The 15,709-nt window shown below is 35.4% G+C and overlaps 2 protein-coding genes across 6 annotated transcripts in view; one reads left to right on the top strand and one right to left on the bottom strand.

The window, feature by feature from the left end:
• mRpS33 (mitochondrial ribosomal protein S33) overlaps positions 1 to 15,709 on the top strand; it is a 321,652-nt gene that overhangs the window by 214,542 nt on the left and 91,401 nt on the right. The window lies entirely within an intron of this gene.
• Positions 1 to 15,709, bottom strand: part of LOC143238367 (cyclin-dependent kinase 17-like) — a 98,276-nt gene that overhangs the window by 55,201 nt on the left and 27,366 nt on the right. For 3 of the 5 annotated variants that reach the window (XM_076478516.1, XM_076478517.1, XM_076478518.1), the window contains exon 3: positions 12,155 to 12,241. The exons of 1 other annotated variant lie outside the window; for it this stretch is intronic. In XM_076478516.1, the coding sequence (XP_076334631.1) occupies positions 12,155 to 12,241 (87 nt within the window). Of the gene's footprint in view, positions 1 to 5,455; positions 6,363 to 12,154; positions 12,242 to 15,709 lie in introns of those variants that run through there. One more of the 5 variants, XM_076478519.1, reaches the window with a different exon arrangement.

Below are 15,709 nucleotides of genomic sequence, written 5' to 3'. Positions count from 1 at the left end.
TCTTGCACATGCTCGTGTGTAAGAAGAGTACACACACATTATAAACACTCGGTGTTCATTCTGTCATTTGTATAATGAAATAATTTAATAACTAGTACATAGGTTACAAATAAAACAGTGACAGCTGTCAGGCCTTCATGACACCAGCCAGCTCAAATACTGCTAACACCACGGGTGCGTGTATTAAAAAAATAAGTGTGTACTAATATGAGAGATTATAATGTACGTCACTATCGACAGACTACTCTGTACATCTTAAACTACATTAGAATAACGTGTGTGTGATACACGCACGAGCAAAGATTAATGTCTGAGTACTTTTAACACTTATCTACCAATTACAGATAAGAAAGTGTTCAAAAACACTGAACATTTTCTTCAATTCTCGTTTCGTATCGATTTCCATCGGTAGTGAAGCGTTCTTTCAACAAATCCATCCAGGCTTCAGTGCAGGATCGTAATTGGTTGGTTTTCGTTTACGTCACTCCTGCTTCTAGTGTCAGATCGATATCAGACTTCCACTTTTCAATGGTCTGGGTTAAGCGAGAAAAAAAAAAGGTACACGTTGGGGGATAGTAGCGTCTATATACACAAACTGACCTTTGAAAACACCCAGTTTTAATTTACCGCTTATTAATTGTGCCATTTAGTTTGAGTCTTGAGCCCCAGAAGGCGGTGTTTATATCACATCGTAAATAACGGAGCATCAACTGATTTTAATGAGGTTTATTTGTTTTGAATTTCGCACAAAGCTACTCGAGTGCTATCTGTGCCAGCCGTCCCTAATTTAGCAGTGTAAGACAAGAGGGAAGGCAGCTAGTCATCACCACCCACCGCCAACTCTTGGGCTACTCTTTTACCAATGAATAGTGGGATTGACCGTAACATTATAACGCCCCCACGGCTGAAAGGGCGAGCATGTTTGGCGCGATGGGGATGCGATCCCGCGACCCTCAGATTACGAGTCGCACACCTTAACACGCTTGGCCATGCCGGGCCTACAAGGTTTATAATGACTTTTGTTAATAGTAACTGTTCGCTGACAAAGTAAAACCGTATCCATCACTTTTATCTCTCATTCGTTTACTGGTCATTCAGACAAAGTAACAGAAAACAAACAAGAAATGTGGTTACAATTTATACTTTTAAAACTACAATACACACTGAGTGTTGATGGTTACATCACTCGAAGTTGGGAGTTGCAATAACAACAATAAATTCTGGACACAACTTATTAGTCTCTAAGGTTTAAAACAAAAAAAAACTCATGCCGCAAGACGTAGTAACTTGGTTAGATCAAGCTGGGATAGAAGACTAACATGTTACAGTCCCGTTCCGTCTCAATTTATATTTGTCCGGAAAATTTCTACTAAATTTATAGCAGTATACAGAACTGTGTTCACCATCTATGGAAGTACAGAACAATGTATAAAGAACTGTGTTCACCATCTATGGAAGTACAGAACAAGGTATACAGAATTGTGTTCACCATCTATGGGAGTACAGAATACGGTATACAGAATTGTGTTCACCATCTATGGGAGTACAGAATACGGTATACAGAATTGTGTTCACCATCTATGGGAGAACAGAATACGGTATACAGAACTGTGTTCACCATGTATGGAAGTATAGAACAAGGTATACAGAACTGTGTTCACCATGTATGGAAGTATAGAACAAGGTATACAGAACTGTGTTCACCATGTATGGAAGTATAGAACAAGGTATACAGAACTGTGTTCACCATGTATGGAAGTATAGAACAAGGTATACAGAACTGTGTCCACCATCTGTAAACGTACAAAATGGCGTGAAACTCTCGACTTCATGAAATGTTTCCACAACGTGTAATAAAAGTTTAACTTCTTTTCACATAAGAATTATTGTTTTATAATCTCACAAAATAAAGTCAACTACTAATCCTACTGTTGTTATATTTATCAAACAGAAAGTTCAGTCATTGCAATCGTTATTCTTGTATCAGAAGTTCAGCTAAACACGCATGATCCAAAGATGAAATCATCTTTTTCACAACCAGAGTATCTTGAATTATTTTCTACAAGACAGATCTTTTTTTTTTAAATTTAAAAATGTTCCTACACAAAACTTATTTGAACTGTTACACTCTTGGGAGGATACCCCCTGCAAAGTGAAACACAATCCCTCACAGTGAGGATGGTAGAATGACGGTTTATTTAAATATTGTAAGATGAGTCATTCATTCGGTTACACCTTATTTCACTACGTTCTACAGACATTACACGTGTAGTAAGTGTTTAATTATACAACTCGGTTCTAATGTCACTTCGATACAGGCACAAATGGAGGAACTAAGTACATTATACAGTTCGACGTTTTTAAAACTGCCATTCGGTTGTTCAGAATATGCTATTTTTCCGACAGATGGCGCGTACTTTTTAATAACTTAATATCGTTGAAAATTCCACACATCTTCAATCGCGTAAATAATCTTAAATTAATAATGATAATACCGAGTTGGTTTCCGCCGTATTCATTAAAATATCTTGTAAAGAATAACAATAAAACACAATACGTCAAGTGTTCGTACAATAACAACAATCTAACATCATCTTAAGTATCTTGATTCATTTCAAAACTTTTAATCAACTCTATAGATTAGCCATACATCACACTGACAGTGGAAAACCCGTCTTTTTACAAAGCTTTACTTGACTTACTAGAAGCAAAAAAGCAGTAACTAAAACTAACTCTCAGATTTTCACTTCAGACTATTTACATCAACTTTTTACTGTCAGTGCACTAGGTATGATGTACCACCCTATAACTAACTGCATCCGAGGAACTACGTAAGATGTACCACCTTATAACTAACTACTTCCGAGGAACTACGTAAGATGTACCACCTTATAACTAACTACTTCCGAGGAACTACATAGAATGTACCATCTTATAACTAACTACACCCGAGGAACTACATAGAATGTACCATCTTATAACTAACTACATCAATGAGGCAGTGAAAGATATACTACTTTTAACCAAATACATCGAGTCAACTGCGGGGTCTATGTACTATCTCACAACCAAATACATCGAGTAAACTGCGGGGTCTATGTACTATCTCACAACCAAATACATCGAGTACCATCTTATATCTCACATACATCGAGTAAACTGCGGGCTCTATGTACTATCTCACAACCAAATACATCGAGTAAACTGCGGGCTCTATGTACTATCTCTCACATAGAATGTACCATCGAGTAAACTCTCTATGTACTATCTCACAACCAAATACATCGAGTAAACTGAGGGTCTATGTAATCTCACAACCAAATACATCGATATGCGGGGTCTACTATCTTTTAACCAAATACATCCAGTAAACTGCGGGGTCTATGTACTATCTCACAACCAAATACATCGAGTCAACTGCGGGGTCTATGTACTATCTCACAACCAAATACATCGAGTAAACTGCGGGGTCTATGTACTATCTCACAACCAAATACATCGAGTCAACTGCGGGGTCTATGTACTATCTCACAACCAAATACATCGAGTAAACTGCGGGCTCTATGTACTATCTCACAACCAAATACATCGAGTAAACTGCGGGGTCTATGTACTATCTCACAACCAAATACATCGAGTAAACTGCGGGGTCTATGTACTATCTCACAACCAAATACATCGAGTAAACTGCGGGGTCTATGTACAATCTCACAACCAAATACATCGAGTAAACTGCGGGGTCTATGTACTATCTCACAACCAAATACATCGAGTCAACTGCGGGGTCTATGTACTATCTCACAACCAAATACATCGAGTAAACTGCGGGCTCTATGTACTATCTCACAACCAAATACATCGAGTAAACTGCGGGGTCTATGTACTATCTCACAACCAAATACATCGAGTAAACTGCGGGGTCTATGTACTATCTCACAACCAAATACATCGAGTAAACTGCGGGGTCTATGTACTATCTCACAACCAAATACATCCAGTGGACTATTTGCAGCAAAATTCAGAATACTGAAGAACTACGTCATACAGTGTATGTGAGTAACAAAGTACACGACAACACTATATACACCAAGTGTACGTATTAGTGATATTAAATAAGTACATTTAAATAAAGTTAAATGAATAAACAAAATCATGAGGAAGAACTGTGTTAAAAACAGCAAATCACAACCTCTGATTAATTATATTATAGCCATAAACAAAACACATTAAAACTGAACAATATACACTGCATATTTTCAAAAAGTTCCTGGGGTACAAGCTACAAAGTGGGATTATAAAACGGATCCTAGCTTTTGGAGGTGACTACAGAAATAGGACCCACATTGCTGTGTGGATAAACCATCTATCAGTCTTAACCTCCAATTCATGTGTACAGTCATTATGTAACGGTAGTAATTACATAGTTACAGTTATAATACATGGTACTCCAACAAAAAATAACTGTGTAATCATGAAATACAGTTACTTATAGCTGGTACTCCAACAAGAAATAACTGAAATAAACTGACAACAGTCAACAGTGTAAATGAACATCTGCTGTTTATAAGACATTGGTTATTGTGATAAATAGTTAGTCACATGGTAATTTAATTTTATGGTACAAATTATTATATAATACTATTGACATCTTTCACAACTTTAGCATTTGATTACCATTGTTTGTAACATTTACTGTTACACTACAAGATGGAACCCCTACTTCTGGGACAATACCACTTGTTGTACTCTAAAATTCACTATCCTCTTGAATAATCCTACTTTGTTATGGTTCAGATTTTGTTACATTATCTCCATTGACAATACTCAACAATCAACATCTTTATTAACCCTATGATGGATAACTAATAGTTGTTATCATATAATAAAGATACTTTCTTCCGTTATTTGTTGTTAAAATTCATGATTATTAAGTAGTTTAATGATAAATTATCTATACAGTGTACTGTCTACACTGGATGATCCTACAGAGACCACTATTTTCTATAGCAGCACACCCTGTTGGTGCATTACTAGTAATTATTTTCTGTAGTAGTCCACCATGGTGGTGTATTACTAGTAACTATTGTTTGTAGTAGTCCACCCTGGTGGTGTATTACTAGTAACTATTTTCTGTAGTAGTCCACCCTGGTGGTGTATTACTAGTAACTATTTTCTATAGTACTCCACATGTTGATGTATAGTATGGTTACTTGTAACTATTTTTTGTAGTAGTACACCCTGGTGGTGTATTACTAGTAACTATTTTCTATAGTACTCTAATGTTGATGTATAGTATAGTTACTTGTAACTATTTTTTGTAGTAGTACACCCTGGTGGTGTATTACTAGTATTTCCCTACATTGAATTGTTAAACTCATATTTCTACCTCACTGTTCATCTACAAAATGTCTTCACAAAATGCTAGTGAACAAACCATAAATTATTGTTTACTTACTCAAACTTTTCGAGTTCTTTAGGAAACTACTTTTTCTTCGAGGATTACTCCAGGACGAGAACCAATTTCCAAGTTTGTGGCTCCCAAAATTGCTGAAGGTGTTGCTTTTATGGATCATTTTTATATCCATGGTTTCGACACTTGGTGGCTACCAAAATAAACTCTCTAATCCAGATTTTTCAACATTTATTAACGTTCATTCGTCATAACTTTACTTCACATTCCTGCTTCAGAAAAACTGATATATTCATGAAATTTCACCAAAAGTACATCTTTAATTTAATGAGTTTTTAAAAATTTAACTCTCTTTCTGCTGTACCTTGAAGACGTAATCTTATATGAAGTAACAAATCGTAAAGGAACTGAAAATGTTCGTATCAAGTAACACTGAATTACCTACCGTATCAGTTTCTGAACAAGTTGCCGGATAAATTAATCAAACCGCGCGGATTAATTCTGAGAGAACAAAGTAAGAAAGAGCACGTGATTATAAGCTCTCAGAATGGTGTTCGTGACCCTTCTGAACAGGTGAACTGAAAATGAAACAAGCTACTAATCGAATGGTTAAACTACTACCATATTCTTCCCAGGGCTACGAGAGCCTGAACCATTTATGCAGTTTTGAAAAATGCGACCACCGTTCTTTCCCGTGAGAACTGCGCAACTGGGAGACGTCAACTCCTGCAATTGAAACACATGCAGCTAACACCAGAACGACAGGCCTCGCACACACGAGGCTCGACAACTCGCTTGTTACCGGGAGAAACTAACCTGTCAATCAATATTACTGACGTCATCACAGAACAAGAGACGTCACAAATGTTTTATAAAATTATCTACGCAAACAATCAAAGCAAAGACAAAGTACTGAAATTCATTAAGTACGAAATAATCGTTTTTTTTAATATTAAAAATCATAAATAAATAGTTAAATTACATAAAAATTATAAATATATATATATAATTTGGTAACCCTACATATTACGTCACAGTAATCGAGACGCCATGTTCGGTCTCCTGTCCCGACAACTCCTCGAATCATGTAAAACGAAGTAGTTAGAGTCTGTCAATTTCACAACTCGTGGTTACAATCAAACTAAACTGTTGTTAGACATCCCTTCGTCTTAAACATTTACTAACTACTGCTAAAAAAACATAAAAATGCATAATTTATGCAATACAATATGTTAATAATCATGCATGCAGTTGACATAACTGCTGTCGGATGAGAAACAGTGTTTTGTTAACGATGTAAATATATTCAAAATAATATAAAAACAATGAAAGAAAATTAACAACAAAGAAGCCAAGTAATGTCAAATTCTTAAATAAATCCATCCAATTATAAAATTAGATTATATTATCACAACCACCAAATTATAAACTGAGATGGTATGGTTAAATCCATCCGATTATTAACTGACATGATGTGATAAAATCCATTCATCTATAAACTGTGAACTCACGCAATATTAACTTCAAAAGAACCGTATGTTTTAAAATAACTTTCCAATCACATTGCATTGTGATTCTGATAAAATTACACGAGATTAAATCCCTCTGGTGTGTAATCTAGATGTGCTTCAATAGGATAGAACCTTGGCGGGCAGCAAATTGCATAATAACAAAGGTAATCACACTATATTTGTCCAATACTAGGGCTCATTAGCCAGTTTTGGACAGGACAGACGCATTAGAGATATCGGCACTGTATGTATACACAGGGTGTCCAAGAAGTCTGGGTCCACAGAGAAAATATATATTATATTTGCAAAGTTAGACACACATTTCTAATGTCAGTTGTTCGTATTTAAGGAAAGAAAATACCTTAATGTCACAATATACCATGAACTGATATATGTATCGTTGTTAATGGTATGCAATTTGAATAACAAATAAATCAAGAATAGATTGTGTATTTTTCTCTATGGGCTCATTCTTCTGAGATCAGCTTTCATGAATAGCAACTGTTATAGTGTGACTCAGATTAAGAAAGTGAAATATAATTATTACAAATGTTATTGAATTCGTTTACAAATGAGATTTTAACACTATTTACTTATTTTATATTCAGTAATATTAACTAATTAATTTTCGTAGCATTTTTAAGTGGCGAACCAGCAATGTAGTGTATGAAGGAGAGAAAATACCAACGACGGAGTTAAAAGCAGAAGACAACATCAGTAATTCTAAAAAACCTAGGAGCGAAAACCAACAAAACTTATCAGTTAATAGACCTAACTAAGTCCATAACAATTTCTACAACACAGTGCGTATGCTAGTATCTCCTATCAGCGTTACTATGACGTCACGTGACTGCGCACCTGGTTTGCTTAAAATGTATAGTGATCCCCCCCCCCCCAGATGTCTGGTTTAAGATTGTCCTCCTCAGAAACTTGTCACAAAGCCACACGGAGCTATCTGTGCTCTCGGTGGTGACAAAAAACCCACTTGAAGTAAAAATGTACCTCAGGACGGCTGATATGGGTATTAATACGTTTACTAATAAAGCAGAGAACAACATTTCGACCTTCTTAAGTCATCTTTAGGTTCTTTGTTAACCTGAAGATGACGTAAAAAGGTCGAAATGTTCTCTTTCTTTATTAGTAAAAGTGTTAATACCTATTCCAGCTGTCCTTAGGTACTATCTGTGCTCCGCCCACTGAGGGTATCCAAACCCAATTCTTGGCGTTAGAAGCTTTCAGTCACACCGTTTAGATCTTTGTACAAGTTTAGACAACGAGACGCAATAGTTTCGGTAACACAGACAATCAGTTACATAAAATAGTTACACAGGGAATGCAGGACCTGGAACGAAGTTTTCATACTGTTTTAAACAATATAGATTAGCACGTGCTTTCCAAATTTTATCTTACATCACTGTAGGTACGTCACTGCCGCAACTGTTGTATATCTCAATTACTGGACATACCTTTCCTAACAGTACAAGGTAGAAGTTAATATTTATTAAAGGAAGGATAGCCAATCATCTTAGCAGAAAAGCGTGTCATTATTAATCACTATTATTGTAACCAATCATTGAATCAAAAAATGTGACGTTGTTACTGACCTCGTTAATTTAGCCAATCACCGGATTAGACAGGTGTGACGTTGCGATCTACAAACAACATTTCGTCTATATTAGTTTTATTAAATTATCAAATATATTAAATTTATTTAATAAGTTTCAAGCTTGCTTCAGTAAAGGCAAAATTATTTGCAATACTCTACTTCAGTATCGTAGAAGACGACAGAGACAGAAAAAAAATATATAAGACTTAAATAGCAAAAACGTACACTGCCTTTGTTCATTTGTTATTAAGCACAAAGCTACAGAATGGACTATCTGGGCTCTCTCCACCGCTGGTATCAAAACCTGAATTTTATAGTTATAAGTCTACTGTCTCAGCAGGGAACGGTTATGACTACTATAACTACACTGTACCAACTAACTTCGTGTCTAGTAATTTAATTCTAGATGTGACCCTTTACATGACTCACTGCCTTCCCCACCAAAAAAGTATTTATATTAAAAAAAGGGATATATACATATATATATATATATATATATATATATACATTTTATATATATAAAATGTCAATAAATCCTTTAGCACACTATCACTACACTCACGACATACATTCATTGCCTTTTCTTTTGAGAATAGAACAGTTATGACGATCACACAGTGGCCTCTAAGGGATAATTGAAATTAAATATGAGGCCACACCAAACATTTTATTAGTGTACATCTCTTCCTTATTATTGACGCTTTAAACAGTGGTTCTAAGTAAACTATGGAAATTATTACCTAACAGTCAAATTAATCAAAACCACACTAATTTGGGTAATTATGTCAAGTACATAGTAGACGATCCAACACTGATAACATTTTTGGTTCAACTTTTTTTATTATTCTTACAACATCCATCAACAATCTACAAGAACTTAGGTACTCCAATAGTTTATTAATAGTTTATATGAACCTCATTGCTAACTGTATTATTGATTAATCAAGCACAGCTCAGATGTAGAAATGTTGGCTTAAGTTAGAAAGCGTATAGACAATGAACTAAAGTTAAGGGATTTTAAGGAAATATATTTGAATTACACTACGTAACACTGGGCAGAAAGTGTTGTTTCCCAATTGCTTATGCTTAAAGTAAATGGAAAAGACCCATTTTTCTCTTCAAACTTTGCTTTTGTGACCAGGAAGCGTATAACGAAAACATGATGGGAGACTATATTTGGGGTCTGATACATGAAAGCGATTTACATTACAGTCGCAAATCTCGAAAAACCACTCACTTCTAAACATTTCTGTTCATTTTTATATAGCTTTAGTATAAATACATGTAAATCTTGATTCATATGTTGTTTTATTCAGACCTTATGTACATGAAAATGTGCAATTTTGCCCTTTTTACATAGAAAACAGGTTAATTTCTAAATTTCATTATCCAGGTCACAAAAGAAAAGTTTGAAGGGAATGATGGCCATTTTCTGTATTTTTACAACATAAGCAATTAAGAAAAGCGCATACTATTCAAGAATAAAATGTGTGTTACATAGTGTAACTGGCTGGCTTTCTGGGTTTTAGTACTTAGTTTAATATCGAACGAAGATAGCAAGGCCTAGCTGAAGAAAAAAGTCCCCTGTCCTTTAATGTTATGTTATTATCATTCTTAGATTGTGGAAATGCAAAATACACATATATACCAAAGTAAAGTCGTCCACAACGTAACAATTTTTCACCTCAAATTAAGAATGTAGAAAATAGTTGTTTTTTTTAGATATGTACTGGTATATATAAACAAAGATATAAAGAAACAAAATCAGCGCAGACAACCCTCGTGTAGCTTTGCGCAAAATTCTAAAACAAACAAGAAACAAAGTTAGTAATTAAAGTTTTGTGTCAAAGAAAAAAATCAGAACAAGGATCTAAGTCTTTATATAGATGGTAGTTAATATCTGTTAAACATCTTGATGAGTTGTTTAAAAGTTCCTTGCTAGCAACAGTTAGGGATCCAGCCCATAAGAGAGGAAATATATATCGTTAAATATAAATTACCATACAACGAATATAACTCATTGAAAGACTAATAAAATTTCATTTTGAGGAACCATAATCAGCGAGTTTAACACAGACTCAAGTTCACTAAATAAACATATGCATCAAGATTAAATCAATATATAGGAGTAATAAACAGCTCAAGTTAAATTCACTAAAATATTAATTAAGATACTGGTATAAATAACAAATCTCCTTGCAATATAAAACCAAAAATCATAGTTGTGTGGTTTTGGTAGCCTGTTCCACACGGAATAATTTGTGACAACGGTTTTCCTAAATCAGATGGACAGACAAACAATTCGGGTCAATCTCCTAACTTTTACAAACAGAAAGGGCGAAGTGAAATATAGCGGAACAACAATCGATAGAAGTCGTATCTGTACGTACAAACCAGTAAAACTATGCCGCCAATTTTGGTGCTTGTACATCGGGATTCGATGCCGTCATACTATCTTCGAAATCAAAAGCTGTACTGCATGCTCACGATACAAACCAGCTATCAGGCTTAGCCATTCAATAGTGTTAACTATTCACTAGGCTTAATGATTCACTGTTGCGTACGCTCAGCGACATGACCAGTTAAGTTATATGTCACCCTGATTCCAAATGTCAATACATCGGCTATTTCATAGTTTCATTACAGTATCACGACACACGGGAAGTCCAAATGCACAAAGTGTTTTAAAAGTCAGTATCTGTAGCAGTCAACTAAGGTTTTATTATATCAACCCATTATGTACTGACGGAGTTAAATGAGTTAATAAGGTTAGCATACAATATCATCATTATTTTAGTTATGACTTTCTTTTCAAAGAGAATCACAGCCACAAGTAAATGCTACATAAAAGTAAAATAATGAGAAATATCGATTTAAACAAATCAAACATTATAACTGTGGATTATATGTCTGTCATTAACTGTCATAAATTATAGTACTGCATATCCGTGGCCAATTGTCATATATCATAGCACTGTATATCCGTGGCCAATTTTCATATCATAGCACTGTATATCCGTGGCCAATTGTCATATAACATAGCATTGTATATCCGTGGCTAATTGTCATATATTACAGCATTGTATATCTGCGATATTTAAACTGACTCATTGTATCTACACTGGTGACCATTATAAACTACAATGTTCTACAGTGCGACCAATGACAAAATGAAAGATGTTTAGTCCTGATACAACATTATTACGTACGTTTTGTTTTGTTTCCTCATGAATAAACAAGAGCTCATACATTCTGATACTTTATTATTTATTCAACCACTCAGTTATCATGAATTTCGACAACAAATAACTTTCTTTTGAGACACAGAAGAAAGTTTGTGATAACAAAAACGGTTTGTTATAATTTTAGTAAAATCAACTTATTTTAAAGTATACAGTAGTGTCACCTATCGGGAACAATATACAACTTCACAATTTTGTTTTATAGCTATGGTATGTAAAGACAAGTTGCTAATATTATACAGCTTACCACCACCAGAGAAATGAAAGTTGTTTGTAGTGCCATCAAAGTAAATAATAACCTATAAGACGCTATTGTGCGACAAAGTCGATTAAAAACGTTGTTAAAGTTTTTAACACGTTAATTAAAGGTAGAAAGTTCACTTACCTTCCTTGCTTAATATTTCAATAATTCGCGACGTAGACAATGATAATCTTCTACTGGCTCTAGCCACAAAACTAACTCGTTGCACCCCTGTCTCAAGAAGAAAAATGGCATATCATATATAGTCTAGACATGCAGTCAAGTCAACTGAAACAAAACACTCAGCCTAGACATGCAGTCAAGTCAACTGAAACGAAACACTCAGCCTAGACATGCAGTCAAGTCAACTGAAACGAAACACTCAGCCTAGACATGCAGTCAAGTCAACTGAAACGAAACACTCAGCCTAGACATGCAGTCAAGTCAACTGAAACGAAACACTCAGCCTAGACATGCAGTCAAGTCAACTGAAACGAAACACTCAGCCTAGACATGCAGTCAAGTCAACTGAAACGAAACACTCAGTCTAGACATGCAGTCAAGTCAACTGAAACGAAACACTCAGTCTAGACATGCAGTCAAGTCAACTGAAACAAAATACTCAATCTAGACATACAGTCAAGTTAACTTAAACCACTGTCTTATCTCGATAATTCTTACGGTGTATTTTTTTACTAACATGTATAATTTAATCCTTACTTACAAATGGTTTGTTTTTTCTTCGTATTTTTGGTAAAGCAACTGAGGGTACTTGTCTCTGTCCCTACCATGGACTGTCACTCTTATAACGTACCCACATTACAGCAGTAAATACTGTGTCGTATGTAATGTGTGTAACCAATTTACATATAATTTATTTCATGACACACCTTGGTTTGTATTAAATTATTTTTTATGATTAAAAGAAATTAATAAATCACGTACAGCCATTTTAAATTATTTTCCAGTTGTAAGTTCCAGTTTTATACAAGTAATTCTGTGGGTAGTCATTTTGTTATCACAGTTTAAAAATAAAATAAAGATATTAAGTCTTAGAATTTCAGTTATTCGAGGTTTATAAAAACTGCACGCGCAATTCGCATGCGATTGTTTTCCTTTAGAAACACTGACAATAAACCTTGAACAAGAAATGATTAGTATAACATGACGGAATAAAAACGTCAATTTTGCCTAGCAGTATACGTGTAAGAAGTTTATCTAAATATGTCCATAACACTAACTCTATTACCAGATGAACGCGCTAGTTAAAATAACGCACAGCAGGAAGATGACCTTGGGGGGTTAGATCCGTACTTCTTGGGATTAGCGAAAGATCCCAAATTTGGTGATAATCGATTCAGCGGACCGTCAGTTACAACTGAACACAAACACGCACACAGCCTTTTGTAAAATAACATATTCTGATTTCGCAATCTTAAGTATCTCTCCATCTCGGTCGGGTTCTCTTGATTAAACAGTTTAAATAATATTCAACAGAGGGCGCCAGCAAAACATTGTGCGTATAGTCAAGTTCATAGTTCTCAGAATAGATTACGAAGATTAGATAATGTATTTTTTTCTTTCATACGCCCTAATAGTACTGCGCATGTGTTACATCAAATCAACCGAGTTTCCATGATATATGTATATCGAATGACTTTTATATTAGGGAGAACTTCAGTGCCCCACTAAACTATAAGATAGATATTTTAATGTTATATTTACTAATTTTGTTTTATACAAACTACAAACATTCTTCTAAAAACAACTTGTTCGTAAAAACATAAACTGTTTAATTACCATAAAAACATACAATGTTTAACTAACCATCGGATATTTCGACACGTTAATTCCATCAACCTTCAACTCGAAACGACCTATGCTGTGCACGCCACGGGTAATGAAATCCAGTTTTTAGCGTTAGCAGTCCAACGTTAATTTTGTTGTTTTAGTTTTGAACTATTAAGCTGAAAGTTGGTAGTTCAAACTGTCATGTTCACTATAAATAATTACCGTGACGATTAGAAACAGGATGAGAACATACTGAGTTGAAAACTTCATTGGATTGGGGTTTTTCAAATAAAAAATTTTTTGAACTCGTATCAGCCGTCTTCACCACACACACATATATGTAATTATGATACATGCTAAAACAAGGTAGCACGTTTGATTTTGTTTGTTTTGAATTTCGCGCCAAGCTACACGAGAGCTATCTGCGCGAGCCATCCCTAATTTAGCAGTGTAAGACTAGAGGGAAGGCAACTAGTCATCACCACCCACCGTTAACTCTTGGGCTACTCTTTTATCAACGAATAGTGCGATTGAAAGTCACTTTATAACGCCCCCACGTCTGAAAGGGAGTGTGTTTTCTTATAGCACAGCCACATCGGGCTATCTGCTGAGCCCACCGAGGGGAATCGAACCCATGTTTTAAGCGATGTAAATCCGTAGACTTACCGCTGTACTAGAGGGGGGCCGACTGAAAGAGCGAGCATGTTTGGTGCGACAGGAATTCGAACCCGCGACCCTCGGATTACGAGCGAGTGCCTTAACCACCTGGCCATGTCGGGCTCAGGTAGCACGTGCTCCCCTCCTCTGACATTTGATATGTTCCGACGTGTCCGATCATTACCAGGACTAATAATTAAACATTCTCTCACTTTATTTTATATATCATACAATAATATAGACGTTTTGTCAGTACCGGTAAAATTGAATAAAATGATTCTAAACTTTAACTCATTTATCTCGTAACATTCGAATAATAATTAATATTTTTCACCACAAGATTACGGTTTTCTGGTAACGTTTCGTACTTCGACTTTACGACGCTATTATAATTATCCAGGGATAAAAATATACCCAAAGTACAAACAGAAGATAAACAGCTAGTTATTAAATGTTGTTAATTTTGTTCTTTATGGAAAAAAATTGGAAAATGTTTTACTTGCATTTCTCACTTAAATAGGTCTGTACTGTACAAAAGAAAATATATTTTGGTGTGAAATTTTGTGATAAGTTATAATGTGCACGTTTCCTAGATGTAATACTGAATTCCCTGAGACTGTAACCAGCAAGTACGAGAACCGGACAACAGAAGTGAAATAAACACTTGTAAGTGTGTATCAAATTCATCGAGGTTCAGTCCACGTCTTAGACCAGGGAGGTCAAGTTCAGCGTTGACCGCTTCTTCCCGTGAGACTTAATCCACTAAAGTTTTGTTTGGTTTGAATTTCGCGCAGAGCTAGCTACCAGAGGGCTATTTTGTGAGTCGTCCCGAATTTTCAAGAGACTACTGAAAACAAAACTAGCAGCATGACCCATCGCCAACTCTTTGGCTATTCTTCTCAGACCGAATAGCGGGATCTGAAATAGGGATTTTCTGTAGTTAAGCACAAATCTAAACAATGGGCTATCTGTACTCTGCCCCCCACCGTTATCGAAACCCGGTTTCTAGCGTTGTAAGTCGGCAGACGTGCCGCTGTGCCGCTGAGGGCCTGAAATGAGGGGAGACAATAACTTTGGTCACGGTCAGGTTTCTTATGGAAATGAATTTATAGTTTAAAAACAAGCTGTTTCTGAATTTTATTCTAATGCAGAGCAACATGTTTCAGCAGATAAGACTTTTGTCTCCAAGTGCCTTCGTTCTATCGCTCAAGATAAGGAGTCTTAGATGTGTGTTTGGTGATTTATGTCCCG

Source organism: Tachypleus tridentatus, chromosome 13 (assembly GCF_004210375.1).
Source record: "Tachypleus tridentatus isolate NWPU-2018 chromosome 13, ASM421037v1, whole genome shotgun sequence".
Taxonomy (NCBI): domain Eukaryota; kingdom Metazoa; phylum Arthropoda; class Merostomata; order Xiphosura; family Limulidae; genus Tachypleus; species Tachypleus tridentatus.
Note: the sequence above shows the minus strand (reverse complement) of the source record. Positions and strands in the feature narration are given on the sequence as shown.